General features: G+C 50.9%; 1 protein-coding gene across 4 annotated transcripts in view; it reads left to right on the top strand.

The window, feature by feature from the left end:
* Positions 1 to 5,800: 5,800 nt before the first annotated feature.
* Positions 5,801 to 27,216, top strand: part of Camk2b (calcium/calmodulin dependent protein kinase II beta) — an 89,826-nt gene continuing 68,410 nt past the window's right edge. For all 4 annotated transcript variants that reach the window (XM_051164689.1, XM_051164687.1, XM_051164688.1 and 1 more), the window contains exon 1: positions 5,801 to 5,943. In XM_051164689.1, coding sequence (XP_051020646.1) covers positions 5,879 to 5,943 — 65 coding nt within the window. In that variant the 5' untranslated portion in view covers positions 5,801 to 5,878. The remainder of the gene's footprint in view (positions 5,944 to 27,216) is intronic.

Below are 27,216 nucleotides of genomic sequence, written 5' to 3'. Positions count from 1 at the left end.
AATTATATTCTTCGCATTCTTTCCTGACATGATTTTATTCCTTCCAGGAAAATGCCTAAGAGGAGAACTGATAGGTCATAGGACAGATATCTGTTTATTTTTATAAAACTGTCAAACTGTCCCTCAGAGTGGCTGTTCCATGTTTATGGACACAGTCTAATATCTTTAACGCTGACTGCCACTGGACATTAGCTCCTGGTTCTGTAAAGCCATTGCTGAACACCCACCCCAACCTGTCCTCCCCCATATGCTCCCCTGGCCTCCCCCATGTGCTGCCCCTGGCCTCCCCATGTGCTCCCCTATCCTCCCCATGTGCTCCTCTGTCCTCCCCCTTGTGCTCCCCTGTCCTCCCCCTTGTGCTCCCTTGTCCTCTCCCATTCGCTCCCCTGTCCTCCCCATGTGCTCCCTCGTCATGCCCCTTGTGCTCCCCTGTCCTCTCCCATTCCCATTTGCTCCCCTGTCCTCCCCTATGTGCTCCCCATGTGGTCCCCCTTGTGCTCCCCTGTCCTCCTCCTTGTGCACTCATATCCTCCCCCATGTGCTCCCCTATCCTCCCCCATGTGCTCTCTGTCCTCCCCATGTGCTCCCCTGTCTGCCTCTATCAAATCCTATTTGGGACAAGCAGGGGACACCTGGTTCTTGAGGTCAGCGCACAAGAGCGTGCTTACTTTAGATGATAACTAGAATAGAGTGTGCAGACAGCCTGAAAACACTGTGATCTCCTGACCACCATGGTGGTCACATCTGTCCTTCTTGTTAGTCTAGCTGGGTCCACAGGCCTCTGTCTGTGGCAGGACCCCAGCTCCAGCCCCTGGTGTCCATTAGGGAGTAAGGAGGAGTTTCCTCCTAGCTATGTGGACCTGCCTCATCAGTCACTCCTGCTGGTGTATCTGCCTGGGTTATGCTGAGCTGGGACAGTGTTGTGTGCTCTATACCACGCTGCAGTCTAGGAGTGAGGTCTGGTGGGGGCTGTGCTCTCCTCCCTCCCCTGCCCAGGGTTGTGGTACAGTCTTTTCTGGACATGGTGGTACCTACCTTAAGCTGGGTGCCTGGTGAGTAAGGGGCAAGTCTGAGGTTACCGTCTGGCGTCCTCAGGCTGAACCTTTGAGCCAGGCCTGTGGACATTGCTCAGGGCTGACCAGCAAGCCCTATCTATCATGTTGCTGTTGGCCGTGATGGTGGGCTCACATCTGTTAGAGAACTCAGATGCCAGGCAGAGTTTGCTGCAGAGGAACCTCCAACCTTAAACACACGAGAGCCCATTCCACCTGCAGGGTCTTTGCACAGCTGCCTCTTCTGCTAAGATATTTTTCTCTTCTCTTCTCTTCTCTTAAGAGGATGCCCTTAAAGTCATCTTCCCCGTGTCATCCAGACCTCAACTTACATGCCACCTCCACAGAAAGCCTTCCATGGACACTCTGAAGGCAGTACCTGTCACCTCTAGCAGATCATTTGCCTTAAATCTGTATAGACTAGCCTGTCCCCCCTAATCATAAAGTGGGGGTGGTTGGGGGTTGTTTCAAGGCCTCTTGTGGCCACAGATAGTCTTGAGGCCTTTGTGCTGTCTGCCCCCATACATGCATATAATATAGTCTGGAGATGCAGGACCAAAGGATGACTCACAGCCAGGACAGGATGGAGTGCAACGATGCTGTGTGACCACACTCTACCCAGAACGGAACTGTTTCTTTCTGAAATATGCCATTTAGAATTTTTTGGACCATGGCCAGTTAAGGGCACTGAAATAATGAAAAACCAAGCAGTTGTGTGTGTGTGTGTGTGTGTGTGTGTGTGTGTGTGTGTGTGTGTGTGTGTGTAATATTACAAGCATCACTGTGGAAAGCTGTTTAGTGCTCTTGTCAAATTGGACATATAAGCCCTATAGGTACAACTACTTTGCCATTCTCTGGTATGATTCTATGCCTGGGCAGGGCCGTGCACACAGCTGGTACACCACAGCTGCTCCAAGAGTGCCAGGGTCACTCTTGAGCACTGCACCATAGTTAAAGGCACTAGTTAGTTATGAGGGCAGATCTGGATGCCAGTACTGGACCAACCTTGTAATCTGAAGCTGGTCAGCCTGTCACTGACATCCATTACCACCACCAATACCTTTACCACCACCATTACTACCAATACCACTGCCATCACCACCACCACTCCCATCACTGCTGCCACCTCATATGCCTGCCACACTGTCCTAACTGGACTGATGTGTTCAAGGCCAGGTGACTGGGGATTGAGAGGCTCTGGTTTTCCTGCTCAGAAGACATGGCCTGATTTACTGGGTGGGCTGTTACGCCTGTGAGAAGTGGGGATGGTCGCGCACCCCTGTACGTCAGCAGACCCTGGAGGTAAAGGCATCAGGAAAGTGGCGGTTTTCTTTGGGAGCCCCGCGCATGCATCACTTGTGGCTCTGCAGATGTGATGCTTGTTGCCATGGTGACTGTCCTAACAATAACCTTCCAGAACTGATATTCCCCACAACCTCCCCAGCTGCCACCTGGGAGGGAGAACCCTCTTTGCTTACAAAAGTGAGCCCAAAAGGACAAGGTGGGAGGTGGAGATGACATAGGGTAGGGGTAGGGGGTGGGGATGGCAGGCATGGGGGACAGGTTGGGATGAGGGAGGAGTCATTCGCCTCTGATCCAGAGCTGAAGTCAGATGAGAAAGAAGGCTTCTGTGGTTCTAGGGCAGAAAAGGTCACAACTGGAAACCTTTCTCCCTCCCAGCCTTTTCATTCGGCTTGGGAGGAGTCCGCTGGGTCTGAAGGGAGGGTGTGGGCTCTGCTGTCTCAGCAAGGGTAGCCTGCCTGCTTCTGGCAGCTCACCTCTTCCGCACTGTCTACTACTGGGTAGTTTGCCTCTCCTGACCTAACCTGGGTGATCTCAAGTGTTGCCTCTGATGCTTCAGTCTGGAGGAGGGGCTCCGGGAATGTCTGAGGGCTCACAGGAAGACAATAGGGAAGAGGCTGAGGATACAGTGGGCTTCAAACGGCACCCTTTAGTGACTGCAACGTCCTATGTAGCACAGCCTACCCACTTTTGAAAGGTGACCTAACAAAAGAGCACCCAGAGTGTTGCTGTGTCCTCGCCTGGTGTGTACATTTGTGTGGTTTTGTGTATATTGTATATGATGTGTACATGTGCTTATGTGCATGTTTTTGTATATGCGTGTTTGTGCATATGTGTGTTTATGCATTTTTTTTCCAAAACAGGGTTTCTCTGTGTAGCCCTGGCTGTCGGAGATCTCAATCTATAGACCAGGCTAGCCTTGAACTCAGAGATCCACCTGCTTCTGCCTTCCCAGTGTTTGGATTAAAGGCCTGCGCCACCAACCACCTGGCTGTGTATGTATCTTGGTATGTATATTTGTGTGAAAATAAAAGGCAAGGGGGCTCTACGGACAGTCCCAGCCACTCCTCTTTTTTGGATGAATTTATTTTTGTTTTGTGAATATGTGTATGTGCATATATATGTGTGTGTGTGTGTATAGACATATGTGTATATGCACATATATGTATATGTTTTTATGTATGTGTGTCTGTGATCACATAAGCATGTGTAAGCCAGAGGCCAATGTCTGTCTTCCTTGGTCACTTTGCAACTTTATTTCTTATTTAATACAGGGTTTCTAGCTGAGCCAGGAGCTCGACAATTTAGCTAAAGAGGCTGGGCAGTGAGCCCTAGGGATCTTCAGACCTCCATGCCCAGTGCTGGAGTAGTTACAAGCCTGTGCTTTTCCACCTAGGTTCACAGACCTGGCCCTCATGCTTTGCACAGCAAGCACTTGGCCAGCCGAGCCTCCTCTCCAGCTCCCATACTCCCAGCACATCTTGCTTGGCTGTCTGGCTTGTTACTTCTGCCGTTTCATGCATTGTCCAGTCTAGGGAAAAGCAGGTAATAGCACATGCCTCTGCTGTGGTTGAGAGTTGAATAGTAAAATATGGGTAGGGTTCGTGTGAGAACACTCAAGATCAGTTACCGTTAGGATTCAGGCACCACCTTGTCATCTTCCGGACCGCTGGCAGGAGGAGGTGTGCGTTGGTACCCTAAGACAGCCTAACTCACTGGCGGTGGGCTGGGGTGGGGTGGGCTGAGGGGGTTGATTGGGGGGGGGGAGGTAGTGTAGTGCGTGTGATTTTGTTTTGTTTGTTTTGCTTGTTGTACTGTGCAGCCTGCCTCCTCCTCCTCCTCCTCCCTCCAGAGCTCAGAAAGAACAGTAGCAGCTGCTCTCGGCAGGTGCTACAGGGTGTTACGTCACCCCCAAGAGCAAGCTTCAGCCTGGCCTTCACCCTCTCCTCACCCTTCCCCAAGCTCAGCATCTTCCATGCCCAAGCTCATATTTTTTGTTACAATGGGGTTTCCCTTCCTGCTTGGGTCCTCCTGATGGCAAGGCCATGACTTGGATCTTCTCAGCTAGACATTTTGTGACACCGTACACGCCCGGGCCCGCGCCTGCGCTGGGTCTCTTGTCCTCTAGCTTTCTGTCTTCTGGTGGAGGCTAGCTCTGTGGACCCATCGCAGGGACTTTGCCAGGAGGCCGATTCTGGCAGCATTCGGCCAAATCTACCCTTTGGGAAGACCCCTAGAAGCTGCCCATCAAAGAACCCTCACTTGCTAGAATATCCAAGCTTGGACTCCACAAAATCTGCTTTGGGGGATCCGTAAGTGGAAAGAACCCAGCCAACTGCCTACCAGCGCCATCCACACTGGCTGCTAAGTCCCCTCCCAACTTCCCATGGGGGCACCTGGCCCCAAACACAAGGAGACTAGTCGAAGGATGCAGGCTGAGGGGAGCTTTGTGGGAATCTTCTTGAGCTCCCCTTCTTTCAGGGCCACTTTCACGAGACTGGAAGGTGCGAGGGAGAAAGAATGGAAGCTCCTCTTCCTGGCCAGGACTGGACCAGGCTATCTGGGCAGGATGGCAGTGAGCTCTCGCAACAGGAGTCCCCGACAAAGCAGAGAAGCCCCAGTTTTGCTGTCTCAAAGCCCCATCTGGACTCCAAATGTTCACACTAGGACAAAAGACACCCTAGTTATCAATCCCAGGAGAAGCAGGAAAGAGGCCTGGGACCACCGCCCCAGCATCTTCCTTTCATCCCATTCAGCCTAGGAGACTCATGGAGGAGCTCTCCCAGGCTAGGCGGGAAGGGACTGGTAGCACCTTTATGGGGGCACCGGGCATGGAGGAGCCCAATGGAGGAAGACATACGACCCCTCCCAAGTGGAATGCAGTTTCCTCCTGCTGTCGAGGAGAGGTGGGTATTTAAGAGGGAGAAGAGTCTGGGCTTACTGTTTAACTGCGGCAGCAGCGGAAGAGCCGGCCCAGTGGCTTGTCTGTGCAGGGCACGGGCTTAGAGGGTCAGACGCAGTGCGTGGGCACCGCGTGGTGCAGCCCAAGTGCTGGGACAGGGCGTGGGCACGGGTGGGATTGCATGAGGTGCGGGCGCAGTGCGGGTGCCTGCACGGGCGCGACGTGTGTGCTAGTGGAGCCGCGGTGCGGGTTAGGGTGCGGGCGCATTGCGCGTGCAGGAGCCGGCGCTAGTGCAGGTACAAGGCGCGGGTGCGGTGTGTGTGCGGGTGTAGGGTGCGAGTGAGGCGCGTGCAAGGGGCGGCGGGCGGGGCGGGCGCGGCGGCGACAGCGGCGCCCGCGCCTCTGTGCGCGTAGGTGTGCGGCGCGCTCCTGGCGGGGACAGAGTGAGCAGATCTCGCGTGCGCTCGCCGCCCGGCGCAGCCCAGCCCGGCCCCCGCCCGGCGCCGCGAGCCGAGGTGTCTCCCGCGCCCGCGCCCGTGTCGCCGCCGTGCCCGCGAGCGGGAGCCGGAGTCGCCGCCGCCCGAGCGCAGCCGAGCGCACGCCGAGCCCGATCGCCACCGCCATGGCCACCACGGTGACCTGCACCCGTTTCACCGACGAATACCAGCTATACGAGGATATTGGCAAGTAAGAACCTCGGCGCGCGTGGGCTGTCCGCAGACCCCGGGGAGCGGGGACCCCATCGCCGCCTGCTCCGCGCGCACTGCGGCCCCGCGCGCCCCCGGCTCCTTCGAGCTGCGGGCCCAAGCGCACTGCCCCGTGCAGCCCTGACCCCCGAGCCTCGGATTCTGGGCCCCGCTGCCCCACCGCAACGCATACGGCCCCTGACGGGTGCCATAGCTTTGCGGGGACCGAGACTCGGGGATCTGGACTTGGCGCGGCGGGGGCGGCAGCAGGTGTCCCCCGAGCGCCGGGCAGACGTGACGCATTTGGCGGCGGGGAGGTCAGAGAAGAGCGGTATGCGGGGGCGGCTGCCAGGCCTAGAGTGCCCAAGGGGTCGGCCATGGCCCCAGGGAATCGTCCCCGATGTGGGCACGCTGTCCTCACCCCCACCCTAGAGGCGGGCGACAGCGGTGGCGGACCCGCTCCGCGCCTGCTCCTCGCGTGGCCCCATCTGCTCTGGGGGAGCAGCGTGGGAGCAGCTTCTGCCTTGGGTCCCTTGGGGAATCTGGGTTCTGGAGGATTTTCCCCTAGATTCTTCTGGAAACAAGAATTTGGAGGGGGTGGACGAGGTCAGGGAGCCAAGATCAGGCCATGGGGTGGGGGTGGGGGGGGTGAGAGAGTGAGGCAGGGAACCAGTTGGGCCTCTGATTTCAGGGCCATTGAGGCAGACGGACTGGCTTCTGGATCTTTTTTTTTTTTTTTCTCCTGTGGTTCCTGTGGTGGGAGGGCTGGGGGAGGGACTATGAAGGCGTATTTCGGGTAGGGCCTCGTGGGGAACAGGTGCCCTGGCGCCAAGACGCTGGTCCGCAGCACAAACAATATGGGCATGAAGCTGTGGTTTAGAGCGCCCAGACCTGGTTTTGTCCCTAGGGTCGGAGAAACAGCAAGGCGCCTCAGGGGCCTGGGGCTTCCCTCTGTGATTTAAGGTGACTGCAGGAGCATCCTTAGGTGCTGGCTACATGACTCCAGAGATGGGACCTCCTTCCTAAATCCTCCCCTCCCCCATCCTTCTTGTGCCGTGGGGGCGCTGGCGAGATTTCCACTTACACATCCAGCCGCAAATCCCTCCCCCCCCCCCCACTTTACTAAAAAAGCGTCTGAAAGCTTGTGGTGGGCGAGGGACGCTGATCATTGATAACTGTGGAGTGCCCAGCTGGAGGAGTGTGGGGGTGTGTGCATTCCCCACTTCTTCCTGCACGTGCCAAGAGGATTTGGGTCAGGCCTTGAGGGGCGGGGAGGGGGGGGGAGGTGAGGAGCCAAGTGGAGTGACAGGAGGAAGCCTATGCTGAATGGCAAGAAACAAGGCTGGGTGGAACTGGACAGCCATCCCAGACTAGAGAGCCTGGTACCCTTTCTTCAGCGCTTTGTCTCATCATAGTTGTAGTCATTTGAAGAAGCTTCCAGTAGGCCAGTGGGGTTGTGCTCTGTGAGGAAGAGGTGATGGGCTGAAAGTCCTCAGGTGGGGCTGAGGCGGCCTTGAGGTGATGGGGATGGGGGTGGGGATGGGACAGCCCTTCAGCTCTCAGACCCTCTGAATCCTTTTGAAGAGAGCTTTTCTGAGCCAGTTGGGCATCCATCTCCTCCACAGCCAGGTCCTGTGTTGCTGGAGGCAGGTGGCAGCAGTCAAAACAGAGCAGTGGGAAGTCTCTCCTTCCTCGGGAACCTTCTCTTCACCTCCTCCTGTGTGCCCAGGACCCTATATCCCTATCCTGGGCCTCTTGGTATCTTCTGGGCAGAGTTCACAGATCACCTAGGTTGGCTTCCTGACCTCGGTGTGAGCCCTCCTGTGCGGAGCAGCAGAATTCAGGTGGGGAGTGGAGGCTGAAGGGCGACATTTGCAGTAGACACAGGTGAGGACTGACTGACACTGCCAGCTCCTCCCTAGGTACAAAAGAGTGAGCACTCACCCAACCATGGAGAGGGTACAAGGGTGCCAGAGTGAGACCCCAAGTCCCTTGTGGAGGGGCCACTCTAGTCAGGAGTTGTCAGCTCAGCTCAGCATACCTTTGTGGAGACCGCTTGGTGTCAGGCTCCAGGGATGGGCAAAGGAGAGGGATGAAGGAGATGGTTCCCTCAGGATAAGCTGTGGGAACTCACCGCCTCCCCCCACCCCATCCCCGACCCCACCTCTCCCTGCAGCCCATCCGCCCTCAGTAGCCATGCTGACTAGTTGTTGACAGAGCCTGCCTGCGGCACAGTTGGTGCTGTTTCAGAGCCCCAGGTAGACACATCCAAGTTTATTTAAAGCTGTAGGCCCTGGCACCCTGTCAGGAGATGCTGAGTCCCTTGCTTGGCCCAAGGGCTGCTCCCAGGCCCACAGCTGCTCTTGGTTGTCTGGTGGCAGCTCTGGGCTTTCCCCTCCCTTCCTGGCTCTCCCTCCTCAGGCCTGGGCAGCAGGTGGGCTGGCAGAGGGGAATGGCTCTGTGGGGCCTGGCCCACAAGGCACCTCAGTGTGTGTCTTTCTTTGCAGCTAGTTCTTGCCTGGGGGTTCCTATGCTGGGTCCCAGATACACCATGAACCCAGGGTCCCAGAAACAAGCACAGTGCAAAGTGGGGAAGCCTTCAGTCCACATGGACCGGCCTTTTGGTGTGGGTTACATTTTTTCTTATTGGATGTACTTTTAACAACTCTGAAACCCCAGGGTTGATAACCATTAGGGTCCCTTCCACCCAGAACTAAAAATTATTCATTTTGTCTTTAAATCCTGTCTTAAAATCATAACAAATAACGTATTAAAATAAATATTAAATGACCCATTTTCTTCTGCCTGGGCTCAAGCACTCCCATTCTTTGCTGTGTTTGCACGACTACGAGGGTCCCTGTCAACACTCTGATCCTTCTGAGTTTTCTTACAACTTTGTAAAAAACCCAGAGCTTGTGTTCTCAGCCAGAGCTTGTGTTCTCAGTCTTGCTGACATATGTGGCACTGACGGGCAGTGGCCATGGCTGCCACGTGGCAATCCTGGTATGAGCACCACGTGTCATCCGCTCCGCTCCTCACGGAAATCTAGGCTGTCTCCTGTCCCTTGTCTCTCATCACATGACCAATGCCGTTGCGCATGATTGCCAGTGCAAGGGTGGGAGTTACTTTGGTGTTTGTCCCCGGTGGGAAGGTTCCTGGTGAGGCTCTCCAGTGCCCTGCCGTGCCCACTTCCACGGGCTATGAGCCTGATGCACCGACCCTGCCTTTTGGCAGACACAAAACGATAATGGGTAGAAAGTTATCCCAAATTCCAGATTAATGCACGTGAAGTTTCCACTTTTAGAGAGTCTTGTCTTATTAAAATATAGGTGGTCTCCCTAGAGAAAAAGTACTTCTATAAGTTTTGGATATAATTTGAGGGTTTATGGACACTTGTACTTTGGGGAGAGGACATGGGAGCCTCGCCTATAGCTTAGCTCCTATTTAATGGTATTTTTATAGCCAGCATCTATGGTCACTCACTACCTTGCTAAGCTTGGGTTAGGGAGACCACCTTGGCCTTCAGCTCAGAGACACCCCACCATTCTTGGTGCCCCCCAAAGGCCCAGAACTGGCCTTAATGTGCCCTTGACTCAATGGAGTCAAGTCCCGTCCCCAGTCAGCATTCAGAGCAAACTGGGGATGCATGCGTGCTGGTCGCTCTCTGGGGTCAACGCCGTCGCTGTCAGCTATTGGCAATTCTTCCGACTGACCCGCTCTGAACTGGTGGGCGACCTGCTGGGTAGTTAATTCACTTAGGACATCCAGAGCAGGCCAGTTTTGGACTCTAGCTTTTCCTGGGCTTGGGTAGAGGAGAACCTTGTTTTTGCTGATGTATTTGGTTCCTTCCTCCTGCTCTGGAGGACTGCAGGCTCTTTCTGCCTCAGGGCCTTTGCTAGGGCTTTTCCTCATCTGATTGTCCCTACCTGCAGTGCCTACACTGTTCTGCATTGTCTTGTGCCTCCTGGGCCTGGACTACTTGCTTTCATGAAAGCAGGGCCTGGGCCCCTGCCTAGGGCCTGCGGCTCAGGGCTTGGCCAGAGTGGGCCTCACATCATCCGAGGGGAAGGGATAAGTGGACCTCTGGCCTTTGCCTGGTGGCTCGCTTTCCAGAATGAACCCTGGTCTTGATTCTCTAATATAGGGTAATTTAAAAAGAAATCGCACATGCTGGCTTTGCTGGCAAGATGCGCATTAAGGTGACGCTAGTTTAGTTACTATTTAATGGTATTTTTATACCATAACCTACTTTGCTAGGAGCTAAGAATACATCTGCATGCCTGCTGCTGGACTCTGTTCTGGTGACAGTTGCTAGCACTTCAGTGGTGTCTATTATATTAACACGCTGGCTCTGTGGAGCAGCCACTGTGGTCGTTTCTGGTTTATAGGGGAGCTACTCGAGGGGCACAGGAAAGCTCCACCTCTTAGTAAAGGCCATAGTTTCCATCCAGGAGTCTGTTCTGGAATCCGGTCCTGCCTGTTGAAGCTGATGAAGCTCCTCTGTTCTCTTTTGTGGAAGTGTTATCGCTCACTCTTGGCTACCTCGTGGTCTCCTCAGACCTCAGGCTCCTGAGGACCTATCCTCCAGCCAGCGGCTTGTCGCATCATCTTTGTGCATTTGCAAACTCAGGGCCGTGTCCACATTTCCTTCACGAAATGTCACTTCTTTTTTATCGCTTCTCCTTGACAAACACACTCTGACCCCATTTAAGACCAGCAAGACTTAACATTTTATTTTATTCATCAAACAAACTAGGCTAATATCGTCTAGTTATTTAAAAAAAAAAAAAAAAATCAAGTAACACAGAATCACATGCAGTAAAAATGTGACCCTTTTCTTTCACACGCACAACCCCCCCCCCCACCACAGAACCATGACTGTAAGTGTAAGGTATGTGCGTATGAACAGCTGTAGTGCATGTCATAGCATATATACATACATGTAGCAATAGCACGTGTTTGAAAACAGGCAGGCTTGCCATCACGCGCCTCTACCATTTCTTTACCCTGACACATCTACACAACAACAACTCCTCATTGTCGGGAAGCCAGCCTCCTGCCCCCAGGTTCAAGTGTGTGAAGAAACACACAGAGACCAGAAGTCAGGTGTCTGCCTCAGGCACTCTCCACCCTATTTTTTGAGACTGGGTCTCTTGCCAGGGATAGACTATTAAGCCTCAGGGACCCTCTTGTCTCTCCCTGCCTGCCCCCCCCTCCCCCGCAGCATTGGGATTAAGGTGCATATGAACAAACCTGAGTTTTTACGTGGGGGCTGGGGCACCGACCTCAGGTCTTGCGTGGCAAGCGCTTCACTGACTGAGCCGTCTCCAGATCCCCCTCGCGTTACAAAGTCTTTCTGATGCACACGAACCGCGCCTCGTTAGAAGAGAAATGGGCGCACATCCGTTAGCTATCTTTTAAAACCCACCCAGCGTTTGGCACTGATCCTCTCTCATATGTGATGCAGAATGAAACCTGGCTGGTCGTTAGGGGGATGGGACAGTGACGAGGGAAGGGCTGTGTGCTCAATGCAGCTTTGGGCTCTGGTGGGCAAAATGCCCTTGTGTATGTTTGTCAAAGTCAAGGTCACTGGTACTAAGTGAGATGGAGTCTCAGGTCTCCCTTGAAAGAACCAAAGGATATATTCCTGTATTTTTTTTTTTTTTCTTTCTGAGATTTCCCACAAGTGGGAGGCAGGGTGATTCAGACAGTGAGCCACCCTGGAATCCAGCAAGTTAATTTAGTAGGAAGGACTGAGTGGAGATTCAAGGGCAGCTCCTGCCCCCAGGAGAACCTCCTTCGACTTGTACCTCCTGGTCTAAGTGAGATGTGTGGCCTTTCTGGAAATTCTTAATATATATCTAAAACTAACCCCATTTTTTGCAAAGACGAAACAAAAGAAACCTGATTTGTTCCTTGAAAAGCATCTGATTTGTTCCTCTCTTCTTGAAAGGAGGACTCAGGTAGCCCACACTGGCCTTGAGCTGCAGCTGGTCTCGAACCCTTGATCCCCCTGTCTCCACCTCCTCCTGAGCGCTGAACGTACAGGCTTGAGCCACCACACCCAGCACCACCATTTAAGGCTGAAGTCACTTTGTAAGTGGAGAGACAAAATGCATTATGTATCGACTTGGTTTTTTTTGCGCATGATCATATGGGCACAGTACATACAAGTGTATTTTTTATTCATATGAAAATCTGAATTTATTGACAACAAAAAACGTTTTCTCCTGTCAGAAGTGGTGTTGCCAGCTGTCTCCACTAGGGATGGCTTTTGTTGCCTGGGTTAGTCACAAACTTGATCAGGGCTCGGCTGCTCCTGGCCAGGATGCTTCACCATTGGCATAATGATCCTAAAATAACAAAATTATGATTCACTGTCAAACCAGATACATGTTTTTGTTGAATTCTAGAATGGATTGGCAAGAGCCAGGCAATGATTTAAGATTGTGTTATAGGGGAGATCAGGGTCCACAGTTGCACAGGGTGTAGTTTGAGTCCCTCAGACATCCTCCTCCTGTTTTGTGAGCAGCAAGACCGGAGGGGAAAGGCGGTTTCTCGTCTTGGGGAGATGCCAGGTGTTGTGGTGTGCTGACATGCACTGACAGTGCCTTTTGCAGCTGGGAGCCTGTATACCCCATGGCTTAGAACCACACTTTGCCTACAGTAGGTGTTCAGTAGTGGCTCAGCAATGGCCTGGGCCACTTAAGTCTTACTGTGGTCACTGTTTCCCAGCGCCACAACACAATCTCCTATTCCAGGCAGGCAAGGGTCCTCTGGGATACCCATTTGGCTCATCTGCGTTGTCTGCTAATGGTGCCACTTGGAGAGGCGCATCCATGGCCTTCCAGCCTTCATGGGCCAGCCTCTGGGAGATTTACATTCTTCCACTATTTTGAAATGGAATACATCCTATTATTTCTTGCACATTAAGGTACTTTTATGCTCAGAGTCTGCAGAGTTTGATCCAGGTCATTTGTTACGGGAATTAGGGTAGGGTGTATAGCGCAAGCAAGTTCTGCTGAAGAAGATGACCAGGGTCGTGTCTCTCCACCATTGGCAGTGTTTAAGCCTCACACCAGCCCACCTCTTGAGACACGAGGGAGAAAGGCCAGAGGTTTGAAAATCTCCCAGGTGGCTCTGATGGCCTTACCTGCGTCCCCTCGGTTCTTTGGCAACCTCACTAATTGCATTTGGAATTTTATTTTCTTTTTTATTAATTCACGATGACATGTCTTCCTACTCCCTATATGTTGTCTAGAACGGCACTGTCTAGAGCAGTGGTTCTCAGCCTTCCTAACACTGCGACCCTTTAATACAGTTCCTCATGTTGTGGTGACCCCCCAACCATAAAATTATTTTTGTTGATATTTTGTAACTGCAATTTTCTACTATTATGAATCATGATGTAAAACCTGATATTGCCAAGGTTCTTAGGCAATCCCAGTGAAAGGGTCATTTGACACCCAAAGGGGTCGCAACCCACAGGCTGAGAAATGCTGGTCTAGGAGAAAGGAAATGTGGTCACAAACGGAAGCCGTAAGTGTGATTTCAATTTTTCTAGTACTTATAAAAATAAAGAGAGAAATAGTAAATGAATTTTAATAATGTGTCTAACATAGATTCTCAAATATATTACAGCATGTATCCAATTAAAATGTATTACATATTTTGCATTTGTTTTTGTACTGTGACTGGCGGCTATGTATTGTGTACTCAACGACATGTGTCAGCTGGGGCCAGCCACAGCCCAGGCTCTGGTGTTAACTTGGTGGCAATGGTTGTCAGGCGGGAGGGTTGTTTGTTTGTTTAGAGGGTAGTGGTTACAGTCTGCTCCTGATTCCCCCCCCCCCCCCAAAGGCTTGTTCATTCATTGTACAAATCTGATTGCACATTCACCATCTGCCAGGATTCTTCTGGCTACTTGGGAAATAATAGCGAGCAAAGTAGTCAAGGATGCCTGCCTCGTGCTAGCAGGGAGACACACACAGGTAAAGGACAGAAGAGCTAAACAAACCACCTGCTAGGGCTACAAGTGATGGGCACCTGCTAGGGCAACAAGTGATGGGCACCTGCTAGGGCCACAAGTGATGGGCACTTGCTAGGGCCACAAGTGATGGGCACGCTAGCACCACAGTGATGGGCACCTGCTAGGGCCACAGGTGATGGGCACCTGCTAGGGCTACAGTGATGGATACTTGCTAGTGCCACAAGTGATGGGCACCTGCTAGGGTAACAAGTGATGAGCACCTGCTAGGGCCACAGTGATGGGCACCTGCTAGGGCCACAGTGATGGGCACCTGCTAGGGCCACAGTCATGGGTACTTCTAGGAGTGCAGGAGCATTAAGTAGGAGGAAGGGGTGCATGTATAAAAAGGTTAGTAGGACAAAGAAAAAAGTAATAATAGGCTTTAATTGGATCTGGAAGGACAGAGGCGACATTACTGCCATTCCAACAGAAGGGATTATACAGAAATATTATGAGCAGATGTATGCCAAAGGTTAGGTAACCTAGGTGAAGTCGACAGACTCTTATAAAGACACAAACTACTGGCTCAAGGCAAAATAGAAAATCAGAATAGACCGTAACAGAGCCGTGGTTGGCTTCCCAGTTTATTTCACGATGTCAAGAATGACACCGAGTCCCTAATATTAAAAGGCAACTACAGATGAGTATCCTTTATAAAATACAAATGCAATGTCCTAAACAAAACTAGTAACACCAACACACCAATGCATGAACAGACTATACAGTACAAATAGGATTTATCCATCCCAGAAACAGCAAACACTGCTTTAACACTCAGAAAGAAGTCTCTCTACGAGGTAGTGTTGGTAGAATAAACAAAGAAACACTATGACCATCCCACAGGATCAGAAAAGCATTTGTATTAGCTACTTAAAAGTGTGTGTGTGTGTGTGTGTGTGTGTGTGTGTGTGTGTGTGTGTGTGTGTGATATAGATTCACATACATGTTGAGGTCAGAGGTCACAATTATTGCCTTCTTCTTGTGTTCACCCATTTGCTAGACTGGCTGACCAATGAGTTCTAGTATTCCACCTGTCTCCACTGCTCTTCCTCCTCCATCTCAGAGCTAGGGTTATACACACACAACCCTGCCCAGCTTTTAAGTGGGTGCCTGGGATCTGAACTCGGATCCTTATGCTTGCATGGCAGGCACTTTGCAAACTGGGGTAGAAGGGAACATCTTTAACTCCACAGAAGGCATTTATGAAAAGCCACAGTGATGTCGCCATTTTTTTTTTTTTGAAATAGGGTTTCTCTGTGTAGACTTGGCTGTCCTAGTCTCACTTTGTAGACCAGGCTGGCCTCGAACTCATAGTGGTCCACCTGCCTCTGCCTCCCAAGTGCTCAGATTAAAGGCGTGTGCCACCATGCCCGGCTGACAGCACCGTTTTTAACTGATCACAGTGATGAGGCTCTTGCCAGGGATATTTGGGTAAGAAAAGAAAAATAATCAAACTGGAAAAGAGTAGTTAAAACTATTTGCAGATGACATATGTGTTCTTGTACAAAATTCCAAGAAATGCATTAAAAACTGTTAGAGAAAAAAACCAGGTAATTTCAGGATACCGACACAAAAATCCATTGCATTTCACCACACTAGCAATGTCCAGTCCCCAAATAAGAGTTAGGAAAACAGCTCCATGTACAATAATATCTAAAGTGATACGTTTTACAAAAGAGGAGTTGGGGATAAGGTCAGTTGTGCCTAAGGCCCTGGGTTCAAGCCCCACTACCACACACAAAAAAATTACAAAAGAAAGGAAGAAATTTGTACATTGAAAACCACAAACCACTGTTGGAAGAATGAAAAGACCAAAATAAATGGAAGGGCACCTCCTGGTCATGGGTTAGCAGGCTTACGACTATTAAGAGCTATGTCGCCACCTTTCCATTCCTGAAACAAGAGGAGGCTGGTTTATGGGAGACTACCGGGCTCAGCGCCTCAGAGGATTGCAGTCCTTGGCCAGTGGCCTGGTTGCTTCTGGGCTCATGCATGGTGAGGCAGAGTGTCATGGTGGGGAGCATGGGCCGCAGTAAAGGGCTTTACTTCAGTGCAGACAGGAGGCAGGACGTGGGTGGAAGAGATGGAAATGCCCCCCCCCCCCCACTGTGACTACTCCCTCCAGCTAGGCCCCGCAATAGCTTCTATCACCTTCCAGGGATGTGTTTATATTTTGAGTCCATCGGGGTTGAGTGCATTGAGGAGTTAGAGCCTCAGAACCCATCACCTCCCAAGCCTGTCAGCCGCCCCCAAGCCTTTCCAGGGGTCTTTGCAGAGGCAGGGGATGCGGGGGGGGGGGGGCATTTCAGATTCCAGCCACAGAAAGATGGTCCAAATTGAATTACAGTGTCTTACGTGGTTTGGTTTGGTTTTGTTTTGAGACAGGGTCTCACTATGTAAGCCTGGTTGTCCTGGAACTCACTGTGTAGACTGGGCTTGAACGCAAAGAAATCCACGTGCCTCTGCCTCCCGGGTGCTGGGAATAAAGGCATGCGCCACCATACCCACCTTGACTGAACTTTCAGTGTAATACCTGAGAGACTCTAGGGTCCTTCTTCTACCAGACTTGACAAGTTTGTCCTAAAATTCACACGGAAATTTCAGGGGTCCAGAATAGCGAAAGCAATCTTATAAAAGAAAAAATAATAATAATCGTGTAGGATTCATTATCTTGGTTTCGAAAGTACGCAGATAAGAGCAATCGGAGCTTTACTGTGCTGGCGGAAATATAATGTCAGACTGGTGGATCGGCGTTGAATGCCTGGGGCAAATCTGAATTTTCGTGCTCAGCCTGTTTGTTTGTTTGTTTTGGTGATGCTGCAGTACCTTGTGAATTCGAATCAAGTGCTCAACCTCTGAGCTACCTCTCAGCCCGTCAGTGGATGCTGGACAGGGATACCCAGACAGTTCAGTGAGGGAGAGAACACCGGCTCCTTCCACGATGAGACAAGTGGGTCATTGTGGTGGGACATGTCTTTACGTCCTGCCACTGACAAGGCTGAGGCAGGAGGCTCCTGGGCCCAGGATTCATTTACCAAGATGGTGTTTCAAAACAAATGAACAAAATCAAACAGTGTCCACATGCAAAAGGATGCAAAAAGTAGATGACACCTTAGGGAATGCACAGTTTTTCTCTGTGCACACGCACCCTTTACACACAGTGGACACAAGACCCACCTTCCATCTGGCTACCCTGCCAGGGTCCTGAAAGGAAGCCAGTGCTCACCGGCTCTGGGTCACATGCTACTGGCTGCAGTGGGAAGAGAGGATGGCGGATGCCTGCCACAGGGTAGAGCTCGGAGCGATGAGATAGAGAACTTAGATCATGAACGGATGCCCACCTATGTGAATATATTACAAGCCACTGGGTGAACTGTCACATGACTCATATCCCAAGATGCCCCGGGGCCTCCCTTGTTGTGCAGACTTTCCAGAAGGGTAGGTGCGGAAGGGCCGGTTCTGTCGCAGCAGCTCTGTCGAGCCAGCTTCTATGTGGAGCCTTCACTGACCACTCAGTGAGAAGCACTGTTTTCCCCAGAGCATCTGGCAGGTGCCTAGTGACTGTGTCTCTAAACTTAGCCGTTCCTTGGGCCCCTGCCTAGTGTGAGCTCAGACTGGGGCTCGGGCCTGAGGCATGGCAGAGTCAGGTTCCCACTGGGTGAGAAGTGTGTGGGATGTGGGGGCCTCTCAGGGCAAAGCCAGGAGCTGCAGACGCTCTAGCTGAATACGAAAGACCCAGGCTACACCTGTGCCTTCCAGAGACAGGATAGGAGTGAGGTGAGCCAGCCCTTCTGGAGCTGCCCTTCTAGAAGGTTCTACTTCTAGAGATCCACTGAGTCCCCTGGCTTTCCATCGTTTGTTTCTGCGGCTTCACCTCATTTTTCTTCTTTGGTAGTATGGTCCCATCTACGGCCCCAGCATGAGCTGGTACCCGGTGTCCTTGTAACCCCATCTGTATCCACTTTTCTTTCTTGGAGCTTGGTCCACAGAAAGCAGTTCCAGCTTCCTCTGTGATGGGCCTCCCGGTCTGTGGTGGGCCTCCCGGTCTGTGGTGGGCCTCCCGGTCTGTGGTGGGCCTCCCCATCTGTGGTGGGCCTCCCCGTCTGTGGTGGGCCCCCCAGGACACATATGTGGCTGCCCTGAAAGGCAACTGAGGACCAGAGAAATGTAGACCAGAGCCAATGAGCACTGGCTGCCTTTAAGGATCCTGACCGGGTGACAGGATGGGAGGTGGGTCACCATGGGCCGCATGCCCTGCTGTCAGTGAGAATGTGGTGTCATAAGGCCACCAAGGTCTGGATATACACCTGCTCCCATGTGACCTCAGAAACTAATGTGGCTCAGCTTCCTGGGCCTTCTGTTTCCTTCCCTCCCCTCCTCATCACCTTGTCATCACAGCGCCCAGGGACTAAGGGAAAATATCCTTCATCCAACAGTCTTGTCCAGATCCATGATTTTATGCCTCGCCCCTCCGCCCCCAAATACATCTGTGGGCTCAGGTTCGTTTTATTTTTACCCCAATCGGCATTCATCTTCGCCAGTGGCAGACATGATGGACAGCTTGGCTTATTGGGTGGACCTCTGTCTCTCTCTGTGGCGGGGTGCCCTCCAAGGTACTAGGGCTGGAGAGGGGTGGGAGCTGCTGCTCTGCCCATTTCAAGGACCTCTATGCACAAAAAAATCCCAACCCCTGCCCCATAGCTTTTATTTCACTATTTACCACCTGGATCCATTATATATTTCCCCCTCAGGTCCTTAGTATTTGTCACCAGAAGCTATGGTTAGGTTGGTCACACAGTATTGCATGGGCTCTTTTTAGACCCATACTTTAAGAGCTGGGGATGTAGCTCAGTGGTAGAGTGCATTTTTGATGCATGAGTTCCTGGATTCCATCACACATCCAAAACAGAACCTTTAAAAATTGTGTTTCAAGTGGTACCTTATTTCATGGTTTTAAAAAAAATTTTAGTAATTTTTTTTTTACATTTTAATTTTTATTCTATGTGTATGTGTTTTTCCTGCATGTGTGTCTGTGCACCACTTGTGTGCAGTTCCCGAAAGAGCCAGAGAAGCCATTGGATCCCCCAAGAGTGGAGTTACAGAGGGCTGTGAGCTGCAACATGGAGCTAGGAATCAAAGCCTAGTCCTCTGGAAGAGCAGTCAGTGATCTTAGCCTCTGAGCTGTCCCTCCAGCTCGATTTCCTTATTTCTTAAAGATTCCCAGAGACACAGCCACATACACCATTGGAGTGTGTGTGTGTGTGTGTGTGTGTGTGTGTGTGTTAAAATATACATAAAACTTAGCACCTAGATTGCTCACAGCTACAGTTCAAAGGCATCAACAACTCTCCCTGCGGTATAACAACCATTGCTTACAGTGCTTTTACACACACACACACACACACACACACACACACACACACACACACCGCCACTAACTCCCTGCCCTCCACCAGTCCTGGCAACCTCCATTCTGCCTCCGATGTTAATCTCCTTAGTATTTCATAGAGACGGCAGTACACAGCTTGCCATCCCATTCAGCACTGTGTCTGCCGGGGTCACACATGTGGGAGCATATGTAGGACCCTCCCTCCTGAGTCTGCTCTGTCGCCTGACTGGACACATTTCATGCAGCTGTTCACCCATCAGTGGACACCTGGGTTTCACCCACCGGGTGAGCAATACAGCTTTGAGTGTCAGTGTGTGGAGAACATTTGTATAGTCACGACGTTTGCTCCCTTCTGCTGGCCGGGAGTTATGAACTGCAAGGCCTTGGGGTGCCCTGCATCATCTGTTGGTTTCAGTCAGTCTCCCACCTGCAAACCAAGAGCATAGCGTCCCTCTGTCCCCTCTGTTATTCCTGTGGAAACCCAGTTCTTGCAGATGAGACTTTTTGCTGAGCTTTCCTGCAGGGCGGGCTGGTGGTACCTTGCAGTCGACGTGGGCACAGATCTGTGTGTAGTGTAGATTCTTTAAGAAGAAAACAAGACGGGTAAAATGAGATTGGCCTGAACTGTAACAGATCCCCAGTCTGGAGAAACTTTTTGTTTGTTTCTCTGTATAATAGCACTGGCTGTCCTGGAACTCCCTCTGTAGACCAGGCTGGCCTCGAACTCACGGAGATCCACCTGCCCCTGCCTCCCAAGTACTGGGATTAAAGGCGTGTGCCACCACTGCCCAGCCCCCAGTCCTGAGAAACTTTAAATGACGCCCGCCTTGCAGAGGAGAAGGCTGGAGTTGACGCACACTGTGGGGTTGTTGCAGCCCCTGCGATGCGAAGCTGCGTGTTCTAAGGGTAGCGGCTGCTCCCTCCCCGGACTAGGCATGCCATGTCTCCTCCTTGTCTGTCCCCCACGAGCCAACACGGCCTTGGCTGTTGCTCTATTCGAAGGTAATTTCAGACCCTCTGGGGTTTGATGCAATTCTTGTCTCTGCCTGGTGACTTCCCCCACTGTCCCTTCCCGGGCACAGTGACCAGCTGCCTCTGCCAGGAGGATATGACAGGCTCTGGAGTGATGCTTTTGAAGGTGGTGTGGCTGCTGACAGTGGCCTTCGGTGGGAGGCCTGGGCCGCTTCTCCATCAGCTCGCAATTTGGGACAGTTTCTTCCTCTTTGGCACACATTCAAATGCTCGAGTCCTACAGATGTCTCAATGTCACCGGCTGTCATCCCAAGGTGACCCCTTCCTGCTGGCATGCTGTGAGGCCACAGACGGGAGACTGGAGCTGTCAAGCGGGGCCAGGCAGTCGTCCCGTACAGTATGATGTGTCACCATCCTTGTCCTGACCCCTGTCTGCACTCTAACTTCCACAATGGAGCCAGGGCTCAAACAGCCAAGACAGGCCCTGGGGGTGCACAGCGCAGGCTCTAGATCCTTAGAGCTTAGGTTCTGGACTGTCTTAGCCCAGTGACCTTAAATCTGCCCCTGCCGGGCCAGCAGAGTGGTCTTGACCTGAGAGCCCTCCTCCATCTGGGCAGCCTTCTCAAAGGAAGACCCCACCTGGTTGTAGTAAGACCCCTTTTCCTGAGCTGGTCTTGTGCCTGCCTGCTCTTTGGGACAATACCTGGTGTTAAGGTGGCCCTTTGAGGACCTTGTGGTTGTAGTGGGTGCCTGGCATGCAAAGCAGACGGGCTCTGGGCCAAGGATACAAGCCACCCTTTGCAGAGGACCGTCGAAAGCTCAGTGCCCTCTGGGTCTGATGCACCTTTCTGGCCCTGCCCAGCCTGGCAGGCAACACGGACAGATGCCCGAGGGCAGATGGCCATTCAGCCCCTGGCCTCACAGAAAGGAGTGCTGAGAGAGTGTTCAAGCCTGTTGCTAGGCGAAGTGCCTTCTGTAGGCATCATAAGACAGTCGGGGTGTCAGTGGTCACCTGGGTTTTCTGCACAGGATTGGAACTGAACCATGTGACACAGGCCATATCTGGGCCCCTCACGACCCTTTCTTTGTAGTCTCTGTCTCATCTTTGTCCTCTCTAAGCAACATGAGGTGACCTTGTCCTCCCCCCACACATCTCAACAAAGGGATGGCGACAGGGGATTCCTGACAGTGGGCATTGGGGGACAAGCCTGAGAAGGAGAAGCGATGCCAGCAGCCCTGGCAGGGCAGGGGCAGGGCCAGGTAGTGAGGACAAGAGCTCTGAGGGACTAGGAACTTGGGCCACAGCACATGGAGTGGTGGACGTCCCAGCCCTCCTCTCAAGGCTGTCCCCTTGGGCCTGCTGGCTCCTGATGCTCCTTGCCATGTCTAAGATCACAGCCGAGGGTGATTCCTGGTCTGTGACAATCAAGTGCCAGCACCCCCTGACAGGACCACTGCTGCAAAGTGAAGATACATCTCTGTCTTTGAAGTGCCCACCTTAAGGCTTTGGGGAAAGAAAGAATGTGCTCCACACTGTCTCTCTCAAGCACTTTCTATGTCACCAAGAGCATGGTAGGTTCACACGGCATTGGAGCTGAAGAGAGAGGCGGTCTCCCTCATATAAAGAACACCTGCGAGTCAATAAGAAAACAGCAGGCAGTGTACAAAAACTAAGCCAAGGTCTGTGTTTGTAAAACTAAGATATGAAATGAGAGTCCGCTTCTGTCAGTCTTCCAGGTCCTGTGTGCTGATAAGCTACCTTGCCCAGCACAGGCTCAGCAATCCCATGGATGAGGACCACAGCCCAGGCTGCAGGCCTCTGAGCACTAAAGCCCGGGGGGTGGGGTGAGTCGGCCCTTGGATGTGCCTAAAGGCCTCTTGATGTGGGCAGTTAAGGAATGTCAGAGATGTGGCTGACTGAGGCCAAGGACCTATCCCTAGAGCCAGACAGTGCTAACAATACTGGGACTCCAACACTGCGTGCCACTGCTGTCCTTGGCTCTCATCCTTCTCTTTTTCCCTTTACTCTTCCCCCTCCTGCCTCCCCCCTGCTCCCCCCCCCCCCCGCCGCCACCCCCGCCGCCTGCACTCTCCTTCTGCAGAGGAAGGTGTGTGTGGTAGGGGTGTCACAGTCAAGACTTCACCCAAATTCTGACAGTGTATGGCATGTTTTGTCACACTCTGTCCCCCAGGACCCTGAAGCATCATGTGATGCCACACGGGTCCTTGTCACTCAAGTGCTGCCGTTTGCCGGCACGGCCAGTGCATCAATGCCGTTCTATAGCTGGCAGTTCTCTGAGGTGGTTTTTGTTTTTGTTTTTTTTTTTAAATCTTCTGTCTTGGTATCAAAGAAATATACTTCTGTCTCTTTATAATTTCCTTTTTGAGGTAGGTTCTTACTATGTAGCCCAGGCTAGCCTCTAACCCAGACTTTTCCTATCTTCTCCCAAGTTCTACTTCTGGCCCAGGAAAGAAAATGGAAAGATTTCGTTGTCGGTGCTGCTGTTCTGTTCTGTTTTATTAAATGAGCTTCATTTTTAGAGTAGTTTCATGCTTACAGGGAAAGAAAGCACCATCCGTCCCTTGCCAACCTCTGTATCAGTAACTCTCCTCACTGCCCTGACCACACACTTGACAAGAAACTTACAAAACGGTTTATTTTGGTTCCTGGTTTAAGGGGAAAGCCTACCATGCCCAGGGCGGCATGGCAGCGGCAACGGAGGCAGCTGGTCACATCACATCCACAGTCAGGAAACACAGCAGACCCCCTCAAATCCCACACCCCAAAGTCTCACAGGTGACTCGTGAAGCTTTGACAGCCACCGCTGGGGGATCGAGTGGTTAAACACAGAGCCTACGAGGGGACCCCACATTCTCACCACATCCGCCCACCCTGTACTCTTCTAATTTTAAAAACAGGCTCATCTGTTTTTATGTATATGTGGGTTCTGTGTGTGTGTGTGTGTGTGTGTGTGTAAGCGCCACGTGTACGCAGTGTCTGAGGAGGCTAGAAGAAGACATGGATTCCACTGGAATTGGGGTTACAGGAGGTAGGGAGCCCCTGGCTGTGGGTGCTCTCTGGGAACCAAATGCTAGTCCAGCGCTGTAAGAGCCGTATATGCCCTTAGCCGCTGAGCCACCTCTGCTCAGCGAAACTAAAGTTCGCAGTTAACATCAAAAGTCACCTTGTGCGTTATTTAGGTTTGGGCAAATGTGTAACGACACTTATCCACCATTGTCGTAGCATACAGTGTCACTGCCCCGAGTGTCCTCTGGGCTCTCCCTAGTCATCCCTCTCCCTCTCTCCTAAATCTTGGCAACATCCAGTGTCCTTTTCCAGAAGTCAGGCATGGGAACTATCCAGGGTCTAGGCTTTCAGACAGAGTTCTTTCACTTGGTGCCCACATCAGGCTCCTCAGTGTCTTTCCATGACTTGATGCTTATTTGTGTTTAGCTAACATTCCATTGTCTGTACAAACCGCCGTTTATGTATTATGTCCCCTATAGAAGTGCACAATCTTGGTGGCTTCTAAGCTTTGGCATTTTGACTAGAGCTGCTTCCAGCGTCTGTGTTCAGGCTGTATATGTTTATGAATAATTAGAGTACATCCTAGAAAGTGTAATTGCTGGTTCAGGTGGCCAGGAAGGTTTAATTTTGCAGGAAACCAACAAACCGTCCTCCTCAGTGTCAGGGCCAGCTGGCCCACCAGCAGTGAGGGATCCCATCGCTCCGCCCACCACCTGTTTGCCTTCCTATGGCCCCGCCCACCACCCGCGAGCATTTCAAGGCACCAGATGCCAGGGTTCCAGATATCCGTAGTCTCAGACGGTACTCAGGCGGTATATTGTGCTCTTTGCTGTTTTAGTTTACAGTTCCGTGATGACGGGTGTTGAGTGTCCTTTAAAACACCAATTTCCTATCTGCAAAACCTTCTTCAGTTAGGTAGCTGTTTGGTTCATTTGCTTATATTTCCTTTTTGTGCTGTTTGCTTTTAAAGTTTCTTTGCACATTGTGGAAGCCAGTCCTTTACCAGATAGGCGTGTTGCAAGCATTGCTTTCATGTCCTTCTCATGACGGAAGTTTTGAATTTTAAGTCCATCTTCCCATCGCTTTTGGTGTTAGTCGCGTCATCGTCAACAGTGTCACCTCGATTTTCTTTTATGTTACTCTTTGGGGTTTTGTGTGTTACCTTCAGGTTTGTAGTCCATATTATGTTTCTGTCTGTCTGTTTGTTTGTTTGTTTAAAGACATAAGATCTTGCCAAATGTGTGGGGGAGAGCACAGGTCTTTAATCCCAGCACTTGGGAGACAGAGACTAGTGGATCTCTATGAGTTCAATGCCTGCCTGGTTTACATAGCAAGTTCGAAGGCAGCTGGAACTACTGTCTAAAAACAAAGAAGATATTTTTGTTTTCGTTTTTTCGAGACAGGGTTTCTCTGTGTAGCCTTGGCTGTCCCGGACTTGCTTTGTAGACCAGGCTGGCCTCGAACTCACAGAGGTCCACCTGCCTCTGCCTCCCGAGTGCTGGGATTAAAGGCTCACGCCACCACTGCCTGGCTAAAAATAAAGAAAAATGTAAGATCTATGCCTAGATTCCATTTTCCACCTAATTGTCCACTTGATCTAGCACCGTTGTTGTCAAGACTTTCTTTTGTCCACGTGGTCTCCAGAGACCTGGAACTATGTTCTTTCTTTCAGTGCTGTGTTGGCCATTCTGTTTTTTTTTTTTCTTTTCTACATCAGCTTTTTTAGAGTAAGCTTGTTTGGATTCATAACTTGCTGCTCGTGTCCCTCATCTATAGATGAAGCTAGGAAGAGCTGGGATCACAGCATCAGTCTGTCCATGACAGTTTAAAGTTAGTTCCTCAGTTAATTCATCTCCCCACTCACTTTTTTTTTTTTTTTTAAATCCCAATTTGGTCTTTTTCCCTATTAGTTCTTGTGCATATTTTGCTAGAGATACGCCCACTTTCTTTACTTTTTGTGGTGCTGACGTAAATGCTATTATATTTTAGGCTTCAAATTCTAATTGCTTATAAGACAGCAGTTGAATCTTAAATATCAGCCTAATAGCCCCTGTCCTTCGGTACCACTGGTGACTAGGCTTTTGTTGGTTGGAGGGGGTTTCTATCCAGATGCGTCACCTCTAAGCAAAGATGGCTATATTTTCCCGTTCCCCATCTGCGTGATCTGTATTTCCTTTTCTTTGTCTTCCTGCATTAGCCGGGACTTTATGGTGTGTGGCACGGTGGGAAAGGAGGTGTCCTTGTTTTCCTCTGATTATGTAGGGTAGCATCTAGCTTTAAGTATGACAGAAATTGTAGGTCGTTGTCAATTCTTTTTTATCAAGTTGTGGAAGTTCCAGCATATTTCTAGTTTGCAGAGGGTGTGCACGTGCATATGTGTGTGTGTGTGTGTGTGTGTGTGTGCGTGTGTGCGTGTGTGTATGAATGCATGTGCTGTAATGACTGAGTGTTGGATTTTGTTAAAAGCTCTTTCTGCTAACTGTAATAGTGTACAATTTTTTTTTCTTTTTTTTGTCTTTAATTTGTTGATGGCATGATTGTATTGGTTTTGAGTCCGAGCCAGTCTTGTATACCAAGGGTGAGTCCCGCTGGGTTCGACTTGGAGATCTCTGTCAAGGATTTTTGCATTTAGTTTATGAAAAGAGCCCCAACCACAGAGATGGATCGGCTAAAATGGCCTAAGTGTTCCTTTTTGCCTTTTTTTTTTTTTTCCTAGAAGAGAATTGATACCCTTTCCCTTTGCTTGTTTTGTTTGTTTGGTTTGGTTTGTTTTTTGTTGCCTTGGCTGACCTGAAACTCTCTATGTAGGCCAGGTTGGCCATGAATTTACAGAGATCCACCTGCCAAATGCAAGGAGCAGAGATGTGCACTACGGTGTGCAGCTTGCTAGACTTTCTTAGCTGTCTGAGAGAATTCACAAATGAGACCATGGGGCATGGCTCTTTCTGTTTGGCAAGCTTCCAATTATCACTTGGGTTTTTTTTTGTTTTGTTTTGTTTTGAGAGATCTACACCTGGTCAGATCACACCTCTCTCTTGCTTGCTTGCTTGCTTGCTTGATTGTTTTTGACAGTCTTCCTATGGAGCCCACACTGGCATTGAACATGAGATCCCTGTTGACTTAGCTCCCAAGTGCTGGAACTACAGCTATGTGCGACTACTGTGTGACTTTTGATGGATTATGTCTTTCTAGGAGTTGGCCCATCTCATCTTAGTTTGTCAAACTATGGCCACAGAGCTGCCCACATCGCCCCTACCCATCTTGGCATCAGTGGCCTCAGTCGCAACGGTTCTGCTTTCCTTCTTGTGGGTACTGTTGCTTTCCTCTCCTTCCTGTGTGTACCGCGTTCTCTCTTCATCTGGCTCTGTCATTTCTCCATTCGCTTTCCCTGCCTCATCAAGATCTCACACTTTTCATGGCTAGCAGTTTTTCACTGGCATTGATCTTTTCAAAGCGTTTGGCTTTGTTGATTTTCTGTATTGATTTCCTGTCTACCATTTCACTGATTCCTGCTCTAGTTTTATTTTTCTTCTGCTTGTTTTTCAGTTTCATTCTTTTTCTCGTTCTTACTTATTTTTATGTGTACAAATGTTTTGCCTGCATGTGTACATCACACATGTGCCTGATGCCTAGTGCTCACAGCAGTCACAAGGGGCCTTCGGATCCTCTGGGACTGGGAGTTTTGGATGGTTGAGAATCAAAAGTATCACAAAGTGGGTGCTAGGAATTGAACCTGGGTCCTCTGCAAGAGCAGCAAGCTCTCTTAGCCACTGAGCCAGCTCTCCGGAGCCTCTTTCTCATTTCTTAAGGAGAGGTTCCAGTCACTGATTTTAAAATTTTCCCCTTTTCTGTTTGT

This window comes from Acomys russatus, chromosome 22, assembly GCF_903995435.1.
Source record: "Acomys russatus chromosome 22, mAcoRus1.1, whole genome shotgun sequence".
NCBI lineage: Eukaryota > Metazoa > Chordata > Mammalia > Rodentia > Muridae > Acomys > Acomys russatus.
Note: the sequence above shows the minus strand (reverse complement) of the source record. Positions and strands in the feature narration are given on the sequence as shown.